General features: G+C 44.9%; 1 protein-coding gene across 1 annotated transcript in view; it reads right to left on the bottom strand.

The window, feature by feature from the left end:
* SLIT3 (slit guidance ligand 3) overlaps positions 1-18,991 on the bottom strand; it is a 760,437-nt gene that overhangs the window by 54,803 nt on the left and 686,643 nt on the right. Inside the window, exons 29-30 of the mRNA XM_026660830.2 lie at positions 17,670-17,763; positions 8,147-8,284 (exon numbers count right to left, since the gene is read on the bottom strand). Coding sequence (XP_026516615.1) covers positions 8,147-8,284; positions 17,670-17,763 — 232 coding nt within the window. The remainder of the gene's footprint in view (positions 1-8,146; positions 8,285-17,669; positions 17,764-18,991) is intronic.

Raw genomic sequence — 18,991 nt, 5'->3', positions numbered from 1 at the left:
GGCCCGCCAGGGTAAGCACCCTGGAGGGTCGGGTCGGTTTGTTTACCTGCCGCATCCGCAGGTTCGGGCGATTGCAGCTCCCATTGGCCGTGGTTCGCCGCTCCAGGCCAATAGGGGCGGCAGGAAGCAGTGGCCAGCACATCCCTCAGCCTGCGCTGCTTCCCGCAGCCCCCATTGGCCTGGAGTGGCGAACCGTGGCCAGTGAGAGCCGCGATCAGCCAAACCTGTGGACGCGGCAGGTAAACAAACTGGCCCGGCCCGCCAGGGTGCTTACCCTGGCGGGCCGCGTGCCAAAGGTTGCCGATCCCTGATCTAATACATTGTAGTTTTGTTTACCTGCAGACGCTCCAAGTAAACAAAACGTCCCAACCCGCCAGTGGCTTACCCTGATGGGCTGGGAGCCAAAGTTTTCCAACCCCTGAAATATAGGGTCGGCTTATGAAAGTGTCATACAGTTTTTGCTATTTTTACCTATCCATTTTGGGGGGTCGGATTATAAACCAACGGGCTAATGAACGAGTATATACGGTAGTTAACATCTCACTCAACAGGTGGCATGAGTGCAAAACACTCTAATATTTCACTGCAGTGATAGAATGATGTTGGACTTAAATCTAGTGATGTTTCAGTAGGCAGCCAACTGGGCCATCTTGGTACCATACAATAGAGGTATTTGTATCTGAGGAAATGTGGATGGGTCAAATTCTGAGGTCTATCGAAGCTGATGATATTACTCTGGATTTACACCATATTTGAGAGCAGAATTTGGCCCAGTATTTTATAAACAGAAGAGGAAGTAAAGTACAAATATTGATTACATTTTGGATTCTTCATTTGAACCTGCTTCTGCAGCACTCCTGCTTTCACAGCCAGTAGGAGGGTATCCCTGGTTTGGGGGAAATGCAGATGCAAGAGGGAACCTCCGCTTTCCTTTTTCTTTCTTACAGTTAGTTTCCCGTCCTTTTCTTTGGGCAAATAAGCTTGAAAGAATAAGCCAATGGCTAAGGGCTGGAAGAAGTAAGCAGCTGAGCTCTACCTACTTCAGGAGGCAGCCAGTGAGACCTAATGATCTCCCCACCCCCATCCGCACACACTGTTTATACAAATGGAGTCTGCTAAGTTTGAGTTGTACCACAATAATCCTCTTGTTAAGTCTCCCCCAAATCCACAGCCTGGCCCTGTACATGGCGGCGTCATCACTGCAGACAGGAATCTATTACATAGAACTGCGAGGTGGGAAAAAAGGTGGCAAAATACTGTTCAGCAGGCCTGGCCTTCAGTGCTCAGGCTGCCTCCGCCTACTTTACAACGTGTATCACCCCTGGGGATTGCTCCGGTCCAAGGCCAGCATGACACAAAATCCAAATATACTAATGTGGCTAAACACTCTTTCTTCCTTGTCAGCCACCATCATCTCACTGGGTTTTCCAGGATAAATTGCATTTCAACACTTTTCTTATTGTATTACCAAATGCTTCCCTCATCTGCCACACAAACGTAGCCGCATTACACAGCCGGACTCCACATGTGCACAGAAGTACTGCCTCAGAGCGAATTCTCTTCTCTTAGGGAACAGTGCCGGGGAGAGCAATAATAAATTAGGAATCTGTTCCTTTCCCATTGTTTGGAGCTGATGCATTGTGCTTTCTGGGGGTCACAGTGATGGGATTTAGCACAGGCTGAGGGGAACATTGCTCTTGGAGCCCTCTGACTATCTACCCAGACAGCATAGTTTTGCAGAGGGACTGGACAACCTATTAATATGTTTTCCCATTTAAACAAAAAAGTGTCCTCAAAACTGTAGTCTAGGAGGCAGCACCGCCACTTATTTATATTTTGCTCCTGGGGAATATACTGAGCACGTTGCTAGCATAGCATTATGTTCAATTCATCAGTGGAAACGAGGGAGGCCAGCTAGAATTTTCTCAAGTGGGGAGTCCTTCCCAGGGAAATTGTTCCCTTTCCAAAACTTGGTTCAGTCTGGTGCATGCCAAAGACAAAAATGCACTTTAAAACATTCCTGATGAGTATCAGGCTAAAAAGTTCTCTCTGGCAAGTATGAGTTAGCTGTATCCGGAGAAGGGGTGTCACTCCATCTGAGGCAAGGAACCCAGTTTTCAATTGGGTAGTGGAGTTTTTCCATGAGCTCTAGTTACTCCCCCACAAGCCCCTGCCCAATTACTTTACTTTACACCATTTTCTACAGTGGAGTTATTTGAGGTCCAGTCTCCAAGAAGGTAAGGGAACAAAAAGAGTAACAGTGTTGTCAGAAGCTAACCTAGATACACAAAGGAACACTGCTAACATGTCAGCTTGCTTGCCAATTTAACCCAGCTGCTACAGTAGCTCATACCCATGGATGCGAGGCTTGACTGATTATTAGTACTCTTGTCAGTTGCAGCCAGGGAACTAAGGAAAGCTGGAGGACTAATCAAAGCAGATTCTAACACCAACCTCTACAACTGCTAGAATGGACATGTTCAGTTACAGAGACAAAGTGGGCGAGGTAATATCTTTTATTGGACCAACTTCTGTTAGTGAGAGAGATAAGCTTTCAAGCTACACAGAGCTTTTCTTCGGCTCTGGGAAAAGTACTCAGAGTGTCACAACTAAATACAAGTTCGATATGACCTCACCCACCTTGTCTCTCTACTATCCTGGGACTGACATGGCTACATTAACACTGCATACAACAATGGAACATGTCCAGTTAGGGCAGTGTCCTGGTTTCATTATGTGTCAGACTGTCGTCTCAAATCAGGACTCTTGTGATTGGCTGGTGAATGCTCTAACAGGGCAGTTGGAAGTGAACCTGTAACCAGGGCCAATTCAGTGGGAAGCTACCACTCTTTAACAGACTCTTTAAATGTCTTAGGCTGTCCCACACATTAATGGTTGTACTAGTATCTCAGCACTTAGTCCTTGTCTAGCCTAGTGTCAGCTGCTCTGTTTTGTCTGAGAGAAATAATTCAGGTAGAAGAACACTAAGCCTGTATATTTTCATGTGAATTTAGGAAAATCACCTGGCCTATACCAGCCTCCACTAACAAAGAGGAAGTGCTACAGGAAGCTGTTTTGCTTGTGGTCAGTGTCTCACTCAAAGATTTCTAAAGAATTCTAATGCCCAAATCTCCACACGAATCACTGGGTAATTTACTCCCTGCAATCACATCCCATTTATTGGCTGTCTCCGTGAGCTGTAGCTGTTCAGCTACTAGCATCAAAAAGTTACACTACACACAAGTGTTTGTCAGGGGCTTTTTGTATACCCAATGATCGGAAGTCAAAGTCTGGCCCTTCTTGTCCAAGCTGCCTGAGTCTAAGGAGGGCAGGAGTTTACGGGGCTGTATAATCCTTGTTTATTTGAATAATCACTGTTGAATTTCCTGCAGTGAAATATCACAAGGAGGAGCTCTGAAACAGCCACACAATGGAGAAAAACACCAACATGGTTTATGTAAAGCTCAGCAGAGTTAATATATGTTTCCCCTCTGAAGCAACATTTATCAGAACAACACTACTGTTCCATGGATTGCTAAAGGGAACATTTGACAAGTCAGATTTTGCCCAATAGGGTTTCATGAATTGTAGAAACAGAGTTCATCCACAGGGTAAACAAATCATACTTTGGACAGAAGACACACAGAAAACATTTCAGGAAGAAAAGCATATCAAGTATTTGAAAATCACACTAAATAATAAGCTATCTTAAAGTACTGCATATAGAGCAACTATAAATTAGCAATTACTAGCTCACACCATAATGAAATGACTGGTGTGAATGCACACTACTAATCCCTACTGGATGGAATCAGAGGTGCTTAACTCTACAGCTGAGGCCCTAGAGTGCTATAGCTAATGGTGATTGTCCCTTGTTCAAATATGCTTCCTCAGCAGAGGAATATGGGTTTTAACCCCACGATTACTGTGCTGTCCATGTGACCATGATGTACAGCACAGTCATAATCACAAAGCTGCTAGGGAGCCATGCATTTATTACAATAGTATAGACACAACTATTGGGAGAATATTCTGTACATTCACTGAAATTCTTTCTGATATTTAGCCAAACATGTCTGTGCTCAGTTTCATCTCATACTTCCTTAGTTATCTTTCCTAGGCCACCTTAAACCTTCTCTCCCTCTGTCAGTATTTAAACATTTGCAAAGTTATCCTATCCCCTTAGTAGTTTGATGCCTGTGGCATATATCACTGCACATCTTGCAAATGCACAGGAGGTGATTTTACATGCCTGCACATCACAGATCTGAACTCTGTCCCTCAACATGTTTGCAATTACAATCTTAACAAAAAAAGTCACACTCCCATTCAGAGCTGTGTGCTTTGAAACTACAAAAGGCCAGAGGCATGAAAAGAATAATGAGCAGATAGTTTTTGTTAGCAGAATTTTAATGCTCACTATGAAAAAGATCAGATACTGTTCTGGATGGGCAGTGAGAGTGGACTAACTCCAAGAGCTTAAGGCAAATTCAGTCTCCACCGCCCTTTCAGCCCGTAAGCCTCTTCTGAGACTACTGGGATGCGAGTCAGTCAATGATCGTTGTGCCAGTGATATGGTGATGTGGATACCACTAGGATCTGAACTGAAACCACCAAACTCATTTCACACAAGTTGGCAGTAGAGCTCGCATCTACATTTCAAGGCAATTTATAAGAACTATATGAAAAATATCAGAAGCTGATTTCTAAAAGAGACCTTCCTCACAGTGATTTATTCACTGCATGGAATCATAGGAATTTGGAATCAAAGCTTGAGGGTGGTGGTGTAGTCAAGGGCAATGGACTGAAGAGCAGGAGATTTGGGTTCTGGTTATTCATTTGCAGTGTGACCGTAAGGAATTCCCTTAAGCTCTCTGTGTCATTTCCTCCTCTGTAAAATGAGGCTAATACTGCCTACCCACTTCATCCTATGGCTGAAAAGTGCTGTATCAGGGCTAATCATTAGAGCTGTGCAGAAAACGGTAAACCCATTTCATGGTGGCTTTTGATATTTGGAAATCGGTTTCATTCTGATTTGAAACAACAGCCAAAGTTTTGAAATTCTCCACAAAAGGGAAGGGAGCCTCAGCTCGGGGGCAGTCTGCATAGCGGGCTGTTCTAGAGCTATGGATCCTGGGCACTCTGGGGTCCCCAGCTCAGGGGCAGTCCACCTGGTGAGCTGTGGAGGACCTGGGATCCTGGAAGCCCCACTTTGTGGCAGACCATCAGGTGAACTGCAGAGGAGCCTGGGTGCTTAGGAGCTGGGCTTCTCAGGCTCGTGGACTGCCAAACAGCTGGAAGCCTGAAAGCACAGGCTGCCAAGGAGCAAGGCAGGTGAACTTGTAGGAAATCAGAGAGGTTTCCATCAGAACTCTGCCTGGGTTCCGTTGCAATTGGGTCAAAATTGAAATATCTCCATGAAACATTTCATTTTTGATTCATTTACATATAGATAGGAAAATGTTCTATCATAGAATTTCCAACCAACTCTATTCAGTATATGATCCTTAGTGTGATTTCTTGAAGACACACTCTTAAATGCTTGTTAGTACCTCCCTCTTGAGCACCAACTGAGAGACATTCCTTAAAATACAGAACAGATCATCACTCTGGCTGGGGTCTCCTAGAGTTACCACCATCTGATAACTGGCTTGAGTTGGATTTGAATAGGCAGCGTAGAGGTGCATGAGTCTGCAATCCAAATCCTTGAATATGCTAACAAATAGCAAGGCTATTTAGTGATTAAAATTCTACCAAAAAAAGTCTACCTCGTACCCTCTCTAGCCCAAGTATTGATGTGGTCACCAGGGGATTTAAGCTGGGAATGGAACATGATGGAAAAGGTTTGCCTAAGAAATTCAGGGGTTTCTCTTATATTTGTAAGATTTGGTCCTGTGAAATTGCATGCTTACTTTGCTGTAAATATCAAAGTCAGTTCAATAGGAGGCTGACTGATTTGCAACAAAAATACTTGTTGAGAAAAAAAAGAATAAGGATGAAACAGAAAAATAAAAAAACTGCTATGCACAGAATAGGGTTTATAAATGCTCATGCAATTTTTGTTTTGTCCAAGCTGATCTTTTCAGGTATTTCTCTCTCTTTGTTTGTTTCAAATACAGAAAAGATTCAGTTGGAAGGAAGCCAGCATCTAACCTCAGGCACTGATTAGTGAATCCGTTTGGAGAAGCACTCTCATCTTTGACAGACAGCAAGATTTCCAGAAGTCTGATATATCGGCAGCTGTCAGAGTTGGAGACTTGAAATGCACAGGCTGACTTGTGCAGAGTTCATCCACCAACAGACACAGAACATTCAGAACCTTATCTTTTGAGGGCTGGATCTGCTGTGGGTATACATATCTCAGCTGAAAAGTCTAGACCTCCACTTGACCTAACATCCCAGTTGTTTCTCTGATGGAACTTGCATGTTCTCTAGTGGAGTGTGTGCAGGACATGGAGCCAGGATCTCATGAGGTCTTATTACAGCTCTGTGTAACAGAAGAGACATTTCTACAAACATGTGAAGTTTCACAAACAACTTATTTGGTAACAGAACATGGAAAACTGTAAAACTCGTCACACCACTGGGAGAATGATCCAGTTTTCACAGGAAAATTTTACAACAACAGGATCAAGTGAAATCCCTGACATTTTCTGTTCTAAGTATTTCACCCACCTGCTCTGTGCATGTGTGTGTCAGCAAGCACAAGTGTTTTGTGTGTGGCTATTAAACCACACACAGATATAATAAAAAAAGTACATGGAGTTGTCTTCAAAGCATGCACACTAATCATGCAAGTGACAACTTCACTCTCCTCTTTCCCTGCCTTATAATCACTTTCTGTTGTCTTGACTTAATCTAGAACTGATCCTACAATCCTACTGATCATACCCACTTCCTGGTGCAGTAATTACTAATGTGCACTTTTCCACTGATTTCAAAGGGACAGCTCACAGTATTAAGTGTGGTGCTGGCTACCAGGTGTCTGCAGAATTGACTCCTTACATTGCAAATTCTTTGGGTAGGGAATAAGTCTTTATAGGGTATGTGAAGAGTCATATCTCTAGTGCTAGACACATGCACAGAGTGTATATGGACCTGATTTGATCTCACTGTCACCAGCGAGAATCAGGAGTCTATGGAGTTCCACAGACATAAGCAAGATGAGATGTAGAAAAGAAATCACTCCTCGGTTAAGATTTTATATGCCGAGCTTTTTCTCGATATGAATTTTAAGGACGGTTTACAGAACCTTCTAAAATGGGAATGGAACAGAATGACTTGGGCCACTATAAGAGTCTGTATACTGAAAAGCCAAAGGATTGTTTTTGGTTTTTGTTTTAAATGAAGGCTACAGGCATTACCCTCACAAGCAGGTCTTCAGTTTTCCCCTGTTCATTGGGGTAAAGAACAGAATTCCTAGTAAGTGTGTTTACCCCTCCCACCCGCTTAGGTGTTTGCAGATTTCCAGCACAGTAAGCTTATTTCTATCATCCCCTTTCCTAGAAAGGCTGGATAATGTAGGATGGCTACAGCAGTTAGAGCAAGTGACAACAGGAAAGCTAGCTCTCTCACTGGATGTGTAAGCACAACCCTTTATCTGCTCCAGTACGCCAAAGTGTGGATAGCCACCAACTCAGAGTGACATTTCATCCTCATGTACACTTTTTTCAGCTTCTCTGCCACTTTGCCCCACTTCCATAGCCCACATCTTGGTGGCAAGTTGGGCTTGATGTGATTCCTCTTAGCTGACAGCACTGCTGTGCCTCTGTCAGACACAGGGGTCGCTGCAGAGTGATACAAAGCAGTCTCATCTACGGGCTTAGTGGACAGCTCCTCTCCTACCCCTCCAAGCTCTCCTCATTGCTGCTGGCCCAGCACTGAAACTTAGGTCGCTCACATACTAACAGAGTATTGGACAAGATGCCGGGCCCTGAGATCTTTTCTATTTTCAAAGTAAGGAGAGAATACTTGAGTATCTGGCCCCCGCCCATCTGCAAGATTAAGAGCACTGAGCCATCAGTTCACACAGTAAATTATGGATAGGTACCACATCTAGAGGCTAGTTTGAGCAATTGTAGGAAGAGACCAGATATTATGCAGAGAGTACACACAGTCTGAATGATGAGCACAACTCTCTGCTTACCTGAACCCTTGGGGGCAGACACAGGTGTAGCCATTGACTGCATCTACGCAAACTGCACCATGGCGACATTTGTGGCTCGCACAATCATCGTCGTCAGTTTCACAGTGTTTGTCACTGTAGCCAGGTAGGCACTCGCATCTGAAACACAAGGAAGATCATCATCAGTAGGCTGCATCTCTAGCATCCATCATGATAACACACACACACTGGTCAATGTCCGATTTGATCAAGGTATATGGTTCATGATGTAAGAATGGCAGAGATAACACTCTTAGAACTCTTAGACTCTTAGAACAGTCAAACAGAGAGCTAAACATTAACTTTAAGAACTGCTTGAGCTCCTTTGACTGCTGGTGCTACACATCTTAGGCCATCAAAGCAAATACTATACCATATAATTTCTCTTTTCCAAGTCTGCTAAAGAGTGGCACTGCATGGTCATGTATGAGCTTTCTTTTGATATATGAGATAACTAAGTTCACTTGGTTAAGCTTATAAAAGTGTTTGACATGTTACTGACTCAACATTTAGAAGGACTCTACTTTCTACTTTTAACAGCATCTACTCAGCTGTCTGAGTCGCAGCAAGAATGCCGAGCACAGAGGTGACATACAGGAGTGTCATTTTGGAAGCCAGCCTGGGAGATCCCGGGCAGCGGAGGCCAGACACATTGCAGAGGTAGTACAGTCCATGCAAGAATGGGAAAAGAGGATCCTGATCATTTCTCTCTTATGATTTGAGCTTCATTTATAGCAGCCACTAGGGACAGAGAGGTCTTCAGCCTTTAGACAAAAGAGAATGTGCACACAAATCATAAACAAAGTCATGTAAATGACTTTGAAAGGCAAAAGCAAATTTAAAGGCGGTGGTCATCAGTTTTTAGTCCACCACTTGTTTGCTTTTTCACGGCAGATACTCTATGAGAGCAGTAACAACTGAATGTTCCCAAATCACATCCCTGCTGAAATACTGATGCAATGCCACTTTCCTGCCATTAGGTGGCAACACGCTCCTAGGATGAAATGATATGGGATGCAACCAAAACTGCAAGCATTGGCTTTTTTATTTTTTATTACAGTTGTTAAGTTTGTTGTGTTAAGGTTGTGTCAGCATTTCCATTATAAACCCTATTTTCAGAGGTTTATAACTTGACCATAAAAATGTGCTCTAGGGTGAATTTTGGCATCCAAGGTCTCAGGCCAGGAGCAGATCTTTTTGGAAAGTTGAGCTGACTCTTTCTAGCCTGTAGACACTAAATTTTAGTCTGGCTTGAAGGCATTTTAGTCCATAAACCATTTCACTTCTCCCAGCTGGATTTTATTGCACAGCTGGAAAATAATAAGCATATCACTTAAACCAAAACAAAGGGGGAGCCCCAATTATCTCCCAACGTGCATGTGTATTTTACAACACACAGGTCTGTATCTCCCTGAATTCTGGATTACCCCACTTGGAGTGGCTATGATCACAGCTTTCACGCTCTTAAGGGCAAAAGTAACCTCCTTTCCTAGCTGCAAGCACCCTTGGAATGGGTGCAGCTCCACTGGGGATGGGCAGTAAAAAGGATGGATAGAGGTAGGCTCTGTAGGGGCATGTATTCCATGCGGCATAAAGCCCTGACCCACGTGAGTTCTGTGGGGACATATGCAGGGGCAGGAAGGATTGAGGCATAGGCAAGCCAAGGGAGGTGGCACCTGAGGATCCACTGCTATGCAGATACTCCTGTCCTGTTCTCCCATGCCCCAGAGGGGTTCGGAGGGCCAAGTTCATTATAAGATGTTACTTCAAATATTAGGCTGAAATCTCTGCAGAGAGACTCCATAATCGGGGGGGATGGGGGGGGGGAAAGGATGGTAGAAGAAGGATTTCTCCACTCCCTGGACAATTACTGGGTGCTGGGTTTTGGATTTGTTCCTTAATGAGAACTTGTATGTGATTAATTATCACTTGGTGTTTGCCTATCAGGGAATTATGGGCCCACTCTGACACAGTGCCAAGCACCGTCAGTTCCCATTGAGGGCAATAGGAGTTGAGGGCACTCGACACTTTGCAGGAGTGGCCATTTGTGACGGGGTGTCCACCCCACACAAGGCCTGAAGGGGTTAAGGTGGCTAGGTGAGCCACCTGAAGGAGGAGCCAGGGAGTAATAAGGGTTAATTAAAGAGGAAGTGCGGCTGGCCAGGAACAGGAGGGGCCTACATAAAGCCCAGTAGCTGAGAGTAGAAGGGGCTACAGAGAGAGAGGTGGCAGTCACTGTCAGGGTGAGAGAAGGCAAGGTAGGAAGTAGCCCAATGATATAGCAGTATGGTTCTGGACTGTGCAGCCCTCGACTGCTTGTTGTAGGGTCCCTGGGCGGGAACCCAGTGTAGAGGGCAGGCCTGGGTTCCCCTACTAGCCACTGGGCAGTGGCGCTGTTAAGGGGCAGTGAAAGAGAAGATGGCCTGGGGCAGTGGGTCCCAAGAAACTTTGAGAACGCAATCCCTCTCCCCGCCCCAGGAAGGGGAAACTACAGTGACCTGGCCAGAGGGCCAAGCCACGAAGCGGGAACAGTTGAGTCCCAAGAGAGTGAGACACAGCGAGTGTGACAGAGTGCAACCACAGGAAGGGGCACCAGCCTGGCAGTGCTAATCCTCAGACACGGCCAGAAGGAGGTGCTCCAGCAGTGAGTGACTGTGACACTCCTATATATGATGATTCTCTCTCTTTTAGGCATTTGTAAGTATTAATAATATTGACTCTTACATGGCACATTTTATCCATAGATGTGGTTGGTAAAGCAGCCAGCACCATAGTATCTAGCCTTCTATAGCCATCTGTAACACACCTAGCACTATGCTGCAGCTGGGTAAAATGACACACATCAGTCTAAAACCAAAATAATCTTATCTGAGAAAGCAATGTGAGTGACTGAAAAAGTAGCTACTAGAACAGAATCTAATAACTTAGATTCTGCAATTGTGGCAGCCCTCAGGGACCAGAAAGGGGTAGGGCATGGGGTGGTTGAGATTCGAAGATCTGATGCTGTGCAGATCACCAATTTCCTTCTCCACCCTCAGTGTGGTAGGGGTCCCGGTAACGGCCATATGTAGGCATTCTTTAGTTGACATTCCACCTCTTGATGTCCTAATGGCATGCAATACATCTTGGTGGCTATAGGAACAGCGTGAATAACATAGTGTTGGAGATAATAAAATAAAACCCAAGACCATTCCTTCCCCAAATTCTGTAAGAGCTGAGCAAAGTTTTTCAGCAATGTTTCTGTCACACCTGCAAACAAACAACGTCCATCTAAAGACTTTGTGGGGGGAAATGCAGCATTTAATCCTGTTGTTTTTTATTGATCCCTGTTGTCCTAATGTAAAGTGATGTAATAATGAATGATGTGCAGTTTCTTATTCAAAGCTGCAATGTATCACTTTTATGATGTGTATTGGCCATCCCGGTAATGATGGAACCACCACTTTTCTCTGCAGGGCTGCATTAAATCAGTGTTCCGTGCTGTCAGGTAGTAATTCCATGCTTCGGAATAATAAAGCATATTTATATTGTGCTCTAACAGAGCCACAGTGAGTGGAAAAACATGCTTCTTCCCTGAAGTTATTTTTTAAAGGCATTTCATTGCATTAGCTAATTTTTTGGTCTGGGATACAGAAAGCTGGCCTTTTAATAATCACAGCACAATAAAGATCTGGAGGCTAGAAGTGAAGAAAGCCACCTGCAATTCTAGCTCCAAAAAAAAAAAGGAAAAAACAGCAAAGAACTGAGTGCAGCCAAAAGCACATACAAACATGTCAGTTTGCTTCCTAAGCTGAGATTTAGCCATGCCCTTTAGAAACACAGAATTCTTTTCTGATCTGAAATTTCTGTTATTTTACAGGTTTTTTTTGTTTTTGTTTTTTTTTAAACTTTGTCACCTCTAGGCTGGATAATTTGGAGCTACCCCATCAAGCACTTGATGCCCCCTTTCAACCTGAGCAGCTAGTCAAATTTCAGGCCCCTGGGAACATTCCAGTTGTTTGTTTACAAGGCATGTACAAAGTCCTGCTTCTCTGAACACAAGAGGAACCAAGAACAAAAGGAGCAGTTTTTTAGCTTACAGCCCCCAGCCTCTTTAGCTAACACCAGACTCAAAAACTCACTCTCTCTAGTTTGTTCCAGTCATACCATCTTTTGCTCTTTTCTCCCCTCTCTGTTTGTGTGTATTCTGCCTTCCCTCTCTCTCACCCCCTCCCTCACAAACCCACCTCACTAACAATATAAGCAAAACCCCTCTGCCTGCACCTGGGTGAGTTCACAACCCCCTTTTGTCTTAAGTGAGGGACTTCTGATTAACCCATCCTGACAGAGAATTTGAAGGGCTTGTTCGCATCCTGCCTCAAAAAGGTTTGTGATCAAAGCAGTCAGCAGTATCCCTCAGCGCAACACGCTCCTAAGTTAGAACTATCACAGAACATGGCAACATGAGTGCTTAGGAGCCTCTTGCCTCAAGTACTAGAGATATCATGGTTTGCATTGCCTGCCTCTTAGAATATATCTCCACTGCAGCTGGGAGTAAGCCTCCCAGCCTGGACAGACAGCCTCATGCTAGAGGGGTTCAAGCTAGCATGCTAAAAGGAGCTGTGTGGACATTGCAGTTTGGGCAGGAGCTCAGGCTCTCAAGCCTAGGGGTTGGGTGGGCTTAAGAGCCCAGCTCCAGCCCAAGCTGCAATGCTTGAGCCCCTCTGAGTCTATCTACCCAGGCTGGGAGGTTCGTTCCCAGCTGCAGTGGAGACATACCCTTAGGGTCTGACTCTCTAATGCCTCGCCAGGCTGGAATGGAAACTCATAACCCCTTTCCTTCAACCACTTTGCACAGGTGAAATGGACTATACAAGTAAAAGGCAGCAGAGAATTCAGCACATACATTTTAGTACTCAAGCCTTAGTAAAAGGCCAATATACCCCAGGGACCATTAGGTGCCTATTATCCCAATGAATCAGCTGATGAGTGGGGCTGGAACAGCTGTCTGTTGCGTAGAACAACCTGGAGGCAAGGGGTAAAATTTTCAAAAGCACTAAAACGACTTAGGACTTGGAACCTAAGTTCCATCTTCAAAAATGACATGAGCACCTAGGAACCAAAGTCAATAGGACTTAGGCTCCTAAGTCACTTAGTTACTTATGAACAGTTTACTTGGGCCTTCTCTGCTGACAAATATCTGTTCTGGAGTGCTCTCCCCTCACTAAGTACCAGGACACCTTCCCAGTGAGATTCATGGGAGACATGCTGCTTGAGCCAGTGTCATTCTGTAGGCTGCACTGCAGTACCTCATATTAAATACATGCCATGACCACAGGGGTATCTAATACATGCCAGAGACGTGGACTGCTGAATAGACTGGTAAAAGGATAAGGAGCTCTCCATCACTAGATTGCTGGTTTGAATTTGGCCCCAGGACAATAGCGAGCAAACATTATCACAACCAGAAAGCTGCTTCATGTGAAATCACTAAGTGGTCTCAGTCTATTTGTGAAGGGGCAGAGGGTCCATATAAAACTAAAAACCAGAACTGTCATTCTGGCTAAAGGCCAAGGACTGGTTGGGCAAAGGAGCTAAACTATTCTCTACCCTAGACACGGCCCACACCCCGATGTTGAGGGGCCACTAGTAATGCAAAGTGGTGGAGAAACCTGCTTCACCATTGCCTGTTAGGTACCTGGTCTTTGAATAAATAGAGGCATACAGTTTGGGAGGTTTTTACATTATTATTTCATTACTATTGTTCTTATAGCAGTACCTAAGGGTCCTGGATGAGGATCAGGACCCCACTGTATGTGGCATACATCATAAAGAAACAATCCCTGCACTAAAGAACTTACAATTTCTACAATGTCACTGCTCTGCAAAAGAGTGAACTAAAAAAGGTGTGTTATCTACATCCATGCTGGGGATTAATGACGGGTGGGGTTATTCCTCCATGGTGGATAGTTCTGAGAGCATGCCCAGGAATGGTGCAGCAAGTTGGGTCTGAGGCTGTCTCATCCTCTCAAATCTCTAATGACACCGAGCACTTTGAGTTAATTTATGAATGTTCAGTTCTGGAACCTGTCAGAGAACTTTGAACCATGCAGAGGAAATGACATGCTACCTCTGCCTTGTAACATGCTGCAACTAATAGATTAGTCAAATAATGGATTAGCTGAACGAGGATGTCTGAAGCAATGTCAGGTAGTTGCAGGTATCACTGTACCACTCAGAGGAGGTTACTTCAGGAACTGTCTTAAATCATTTAACAGTTTCCTTGCCCTCAGGAGTTGGAAGAGGCTCTTTCCCGAAGTCCTTCACCTGTCAACAAGCCACGTGACCCTACATGGGATGTCTGGTTAGCAGAGAATAGTGTGCGATCAGCTGTCTGAAAGACCCAGTGCTATAGGAACATATGTTTGTAGTATGGCTACCTGACAATTTTGCTCTGACTCCCTTTAACTGTCCTGAAATTCATGAGCCTAATTTATTATTTTTTAGTAAGCAGAAGCATGTTAGGTGCTTAACAGGACACAGCCCCTTCCCACAACACATGGTAAGTTAGACACTGATAACAGTGAAGCCAAGATTGCTACTGCAGCATATATACCTCCTTCCCCTGCTCCAGTTTGGATTGGGCAAATGCCCTACTCTGTGGCCTCTCCATTTTCTTTCAGATCTCCCCAATCCTAATGGCAAAATCAAAGCGCAACCAGGAAGGGACCAAGGTGGCTATGTTGTCAGCTTTGCCTGGGCATGCAAGCTGGCTTCAGCTTCCCTATAAGCTTTCTTGAAATCTCCCCACCTCCTCACTCTTTCTCATGTTATAGTGTGGGGTGTTTTCCCATAACTCCCACAGTTGAGCTCTATTTTTGAACCTTTGGTGTGACTTAGCCTATTAACAGCACAGTACTCCTGGGGGAATTCTGTGCCACTGACTTTCTGGTAGGGAAGCAAAGGGAAGCCACAAAAGCAGTCACGCAACCCTCCCGAGCAGTATGTTTTGGGTGCCCAGGGCAGCTGGCAGAGAGGTAAATCACTGTGGCTCAGGAGGCAGGACTGGGGAAGACCCAGCTGGTGGCTCCTACCCTGCGCCGGGCTCAGCTGCTAGTCCCGGATGGGCTGGGGAGAATGGGACTTTCTCTTCCCCTGCACAGCATCTGGGGCTGGGTTAGACCCACCCCCAGATTTCTCCCTCCGGCTGCAGGAAGCTCTGCAAACTCCCCTCTCTGCCTGGTTCCTGCACCCATCGCTCCTCAGCTGCAGGGGGAAGGATCCCTGTACAGGGAGCTGCTCCCACATCCGTCTAACCCCCAAGCATCCAGACTCCCTCCGACCCAGACCCTCCTGCCGAGACTCACCCCCCCAGCACTTAGAACCCCCCCGATGAGCCCCACTCCCCCTGCACCACCCCAACGAGCCACCCGCACTCGGATCCCCACTGCACCGAGCCCCACTCCCCCAGCATCTGGATCCCCAACCCACTGAGCCTCACTTCCCCAGCATCTGGATCCCCCACTGAGCCCCTCGCACTCAGACCCCCCTGCTGACCTCTATCCCCCCACACTCAGACCCCCCCGCTGAGCCCCAACCACCTTCACCTGGACCCCCTTTCAGAGTCCCATTACCATTGCACCTTGCGCTGTATCAGGGTTGGGTGCAGCCTCACCGTTGAGTCAGTGTCCTGGTGTGGGGGAGGGAGGGGAAGATGCGCAGTGATCTCCTACCTCTGTGCAGCCAGTGGCCTGTGCTCCCCAATGCCATGCTGGAGCCTCCACATTTATTTGACAAATAAAATTTGCAGAATTTTGAAATATTGTGCGCAGAATGTTCAATTTTTTGGCACAGAATGCCCTCAGGAGTAGCATAGTAAGTAGAGGCTCTCACTCTTGCTACCTTCTTCTGGAAGCCCATCTTTGCCAATGATGAATATTAGTACTAGGCACATCTCAAGCACCTTCCATCCAGGATTCTCCAAATGTTTTATAGACATTAAGCTTTACTTTACCTCTGGGATGTAGATCAGTATCACTCCCATTATGCAAAGGAGGTGCAGAGAGAGGAAGTGACTTGCCCAAGGTTCTTCAGGAAGTCTATAGTAGAGCTGGGAACAGAATCCAGATCCCCTGATTCCCAGCCTTGTCCACAAGACCATCCTTTCCCTCTTGATTTAAATGTGATTTTTAAAAAATTGACTGAGTGCCAGAGAATTACAATGGGATTTTTTAATGCATGAAGTCAGCCTTGTTATAGGAGTTGCGTGTCACTGGGGAGTGTCAGACAGATCCCTCTGCATATCGACATGGTACTAACTCATTCTACTAATGAGAAGACTTATTTTCAGTTTCCTAAACTGTTTGTTGTTTGGCTGGACAATGTTTATCCATTCAAGCAAGGGAGGGCTTTTTGAACATGGGCAGACTGTCATGTATCCTCTGCACTGGAAACATACATTGGAAAGAAGGTCATATGTCTGAAGAGTGTGATGAACTATGCATCCTATCAGTGCACACTAGCATTTCCAATACCAAAGACAAACAGAATCCATGAATGCATGAATATATGTATCTTCTGTACTGGAAACACCAGCGTGCACTGACTGCGTGAATAGTTCACCACAGTCTGCAGTCAGATGACCTTCTTTCCAATTTTCCCATTCCTAAATGCAGTACGTATCCATCTGGAACGACATTCCAAAGACAAGACTTACTATGTCTAAAATTGAAAGGAGTGCAAATCTAATCCAGGCATCCAGTTTTCAGGGGCTAGCCATAGTTTTTCCTAAATTTTTGGAGGTGGGGGAGGGGAAAAAGAATATCTAGTCTGTTGAAAATAGGTATGTATCTGTTTATGTTCAGTTCATTTCTGCCATCTGGTCAGGACTGTGCCTAAATAGCATAATATTAATAAAATATATGGTACAGCCAATTTTAACTGTCATTTTTGTTAGCTACACAACAGTGTGTGATTGCTTTTTCAATCACAACAGCATCATTACAATTACTACATGATTAATTGCCAGAATTAATCACCATGTGTTGAAGTCTATGCTATGCTTCACGTAGAGGTCATTCAGTGTGGTGAGTCCTGCTCTCCTTGGAGAAGGGAGGACAAAAGACTCCTGCTATGTGAGAATAGCAAAAGTGATGTTGATATGTCAGCCTGCACATAGAGTGGCCTTAAAACCCTGCTTATTACCTCAGTGTTTTCCATTTTTACTGTATTTACTACAGGGAATACTTAGAGAACCTGTGTTCCCTGAGGAATCTAGGGGAACTGGCAGGTTTTTTGAAAGGGTGACTGCTGTCCTTCGCTTGATTTTGGAAGCGCACTAATTATTCTTGGAATAAAATAACAAATTTTGAGGAGCTGGAAGAAAATATAAGTTAAAGTACACCACCTCACACATACTACTTTTCAGTTTGGCTCATTAGGTCAAACTCATGACAAGTGTGACTGCACTGTAGTCAGTAGATGAAGTTGGCCCAACACGTGAAGACAAGGATACACAAACACTCACCTGAATCCTCTGTCTAGGGAGATACATTTGGACTCATGTTTGCATGGATTTAGCTCGGGAACACAGTGGTTGATCACCTCATCACATAGCTCACCTGTGGAAAGAAAATTAACAAGGCGTAACACATCTGCTACCAACACAGCTCATTGGCTTTGCTGAAACAGCTCTAACCATGCTGTCCAGGGATGATAAACCCACCAGCTCTTATGACTACAGGTCTTACTAAACTGAGGTGATCCAGCAGTTCAAGGGGAAGCCCCATGACAGTACCTGTTATGATGGCAGGACAAACTAAATAAGGGTGGGCTCGCTCAATACTGGACAGTCCAATTCTAGCTACATGTAGTGATTCCTTAGCAACTGAGCTCACTGGGTGCAATAATTATCTCATACAAACCTTACAGTCCCAATTCAAAAGACCTTACACTCAAGCCCTCTCAACTTCAGCTGGAGTTTTGCCAGAGTAAGGACTGTAGGGTCAGTTCCTGACCCCAAGTTGCAAGCGTCACAGAAAGCCAGTGACATACATGTAGATATGCACATTAACAGAGTCCTTAAACTGTTCACACCAAGTGATATTCTAGTCACAGTTGATCCTTTACTGTCCTAGGAGATGATCTGACATCATTCAGAAAAATGGCTTTTCAATAATGGGAAACAGCTTTAGGGCTGCACATAATTATACAACTCCCACTATTTACAAGAAGAGCACTGACTCTATTGTACTCATACAAGATACTGTTTTCTATAAAAGTTTCTTATATGCAAGCATTGCTCAGCTGTTTCTAGGTACTGTAGAATTCTAGGTGTGTAGAATTCAGTGCATTTCATGGATTTGTGTAACTTTTAATAATGAACAGTTCCAGAGTGTTCAAAACCAGATAGGTTATTTAAGCACCATCCTTCTTCTGAGCCCTAAATTATTAGGTTACACTTCAGTACCTCAGGACTTGAGATCCTGCCAGAGACTGAGTATAAACCTTTGCCTTTGAAACAAACTTCTTCAAGGGAATGGGCAGGTCAATTTCCTTAGTATGGAAACCCTAAAACAAAATCCAGTCCCAAAGCCCCTTTTGCAGTAATAGTGGAAGACTGCATCTGCACAATTTCAAGGATATAGGCATGCGCAATCAGGGCCGAATTAACCTTTTGTGGGCCTGGTGCCAAACATACTTGTGGGCCCCCATGGAGGCAGTGGAGCATGGCACGGGGAGGTCAGTTCCCAGAGTGAGGGGCCAGCCAGAGGCAATGGGACATGGCATGGCAGGGGCAGCCCCACTCTGCCCAATGTGAGGGCACTATTTACAAACTGGCAGTTTCCA

This window comes from Terrapene carolina, unplaced genomic scaffold (assembly GCF_002925995.2).
Source record: "Terrapene carolina triunguis isolate 2854851 unplaced genomic scaffold, T_m_triunguis-2.0 Scaffold838, whole genome shotgun sequence".
Lineage (NCBI taxonomy): Eukaryota > Metazoa > Chordata > Testudines > Emydidae > Terrapene > Terrapene triunguis.
This window is presented reverse-complemented; position numbering and strand designations above follow the sequence as displayed.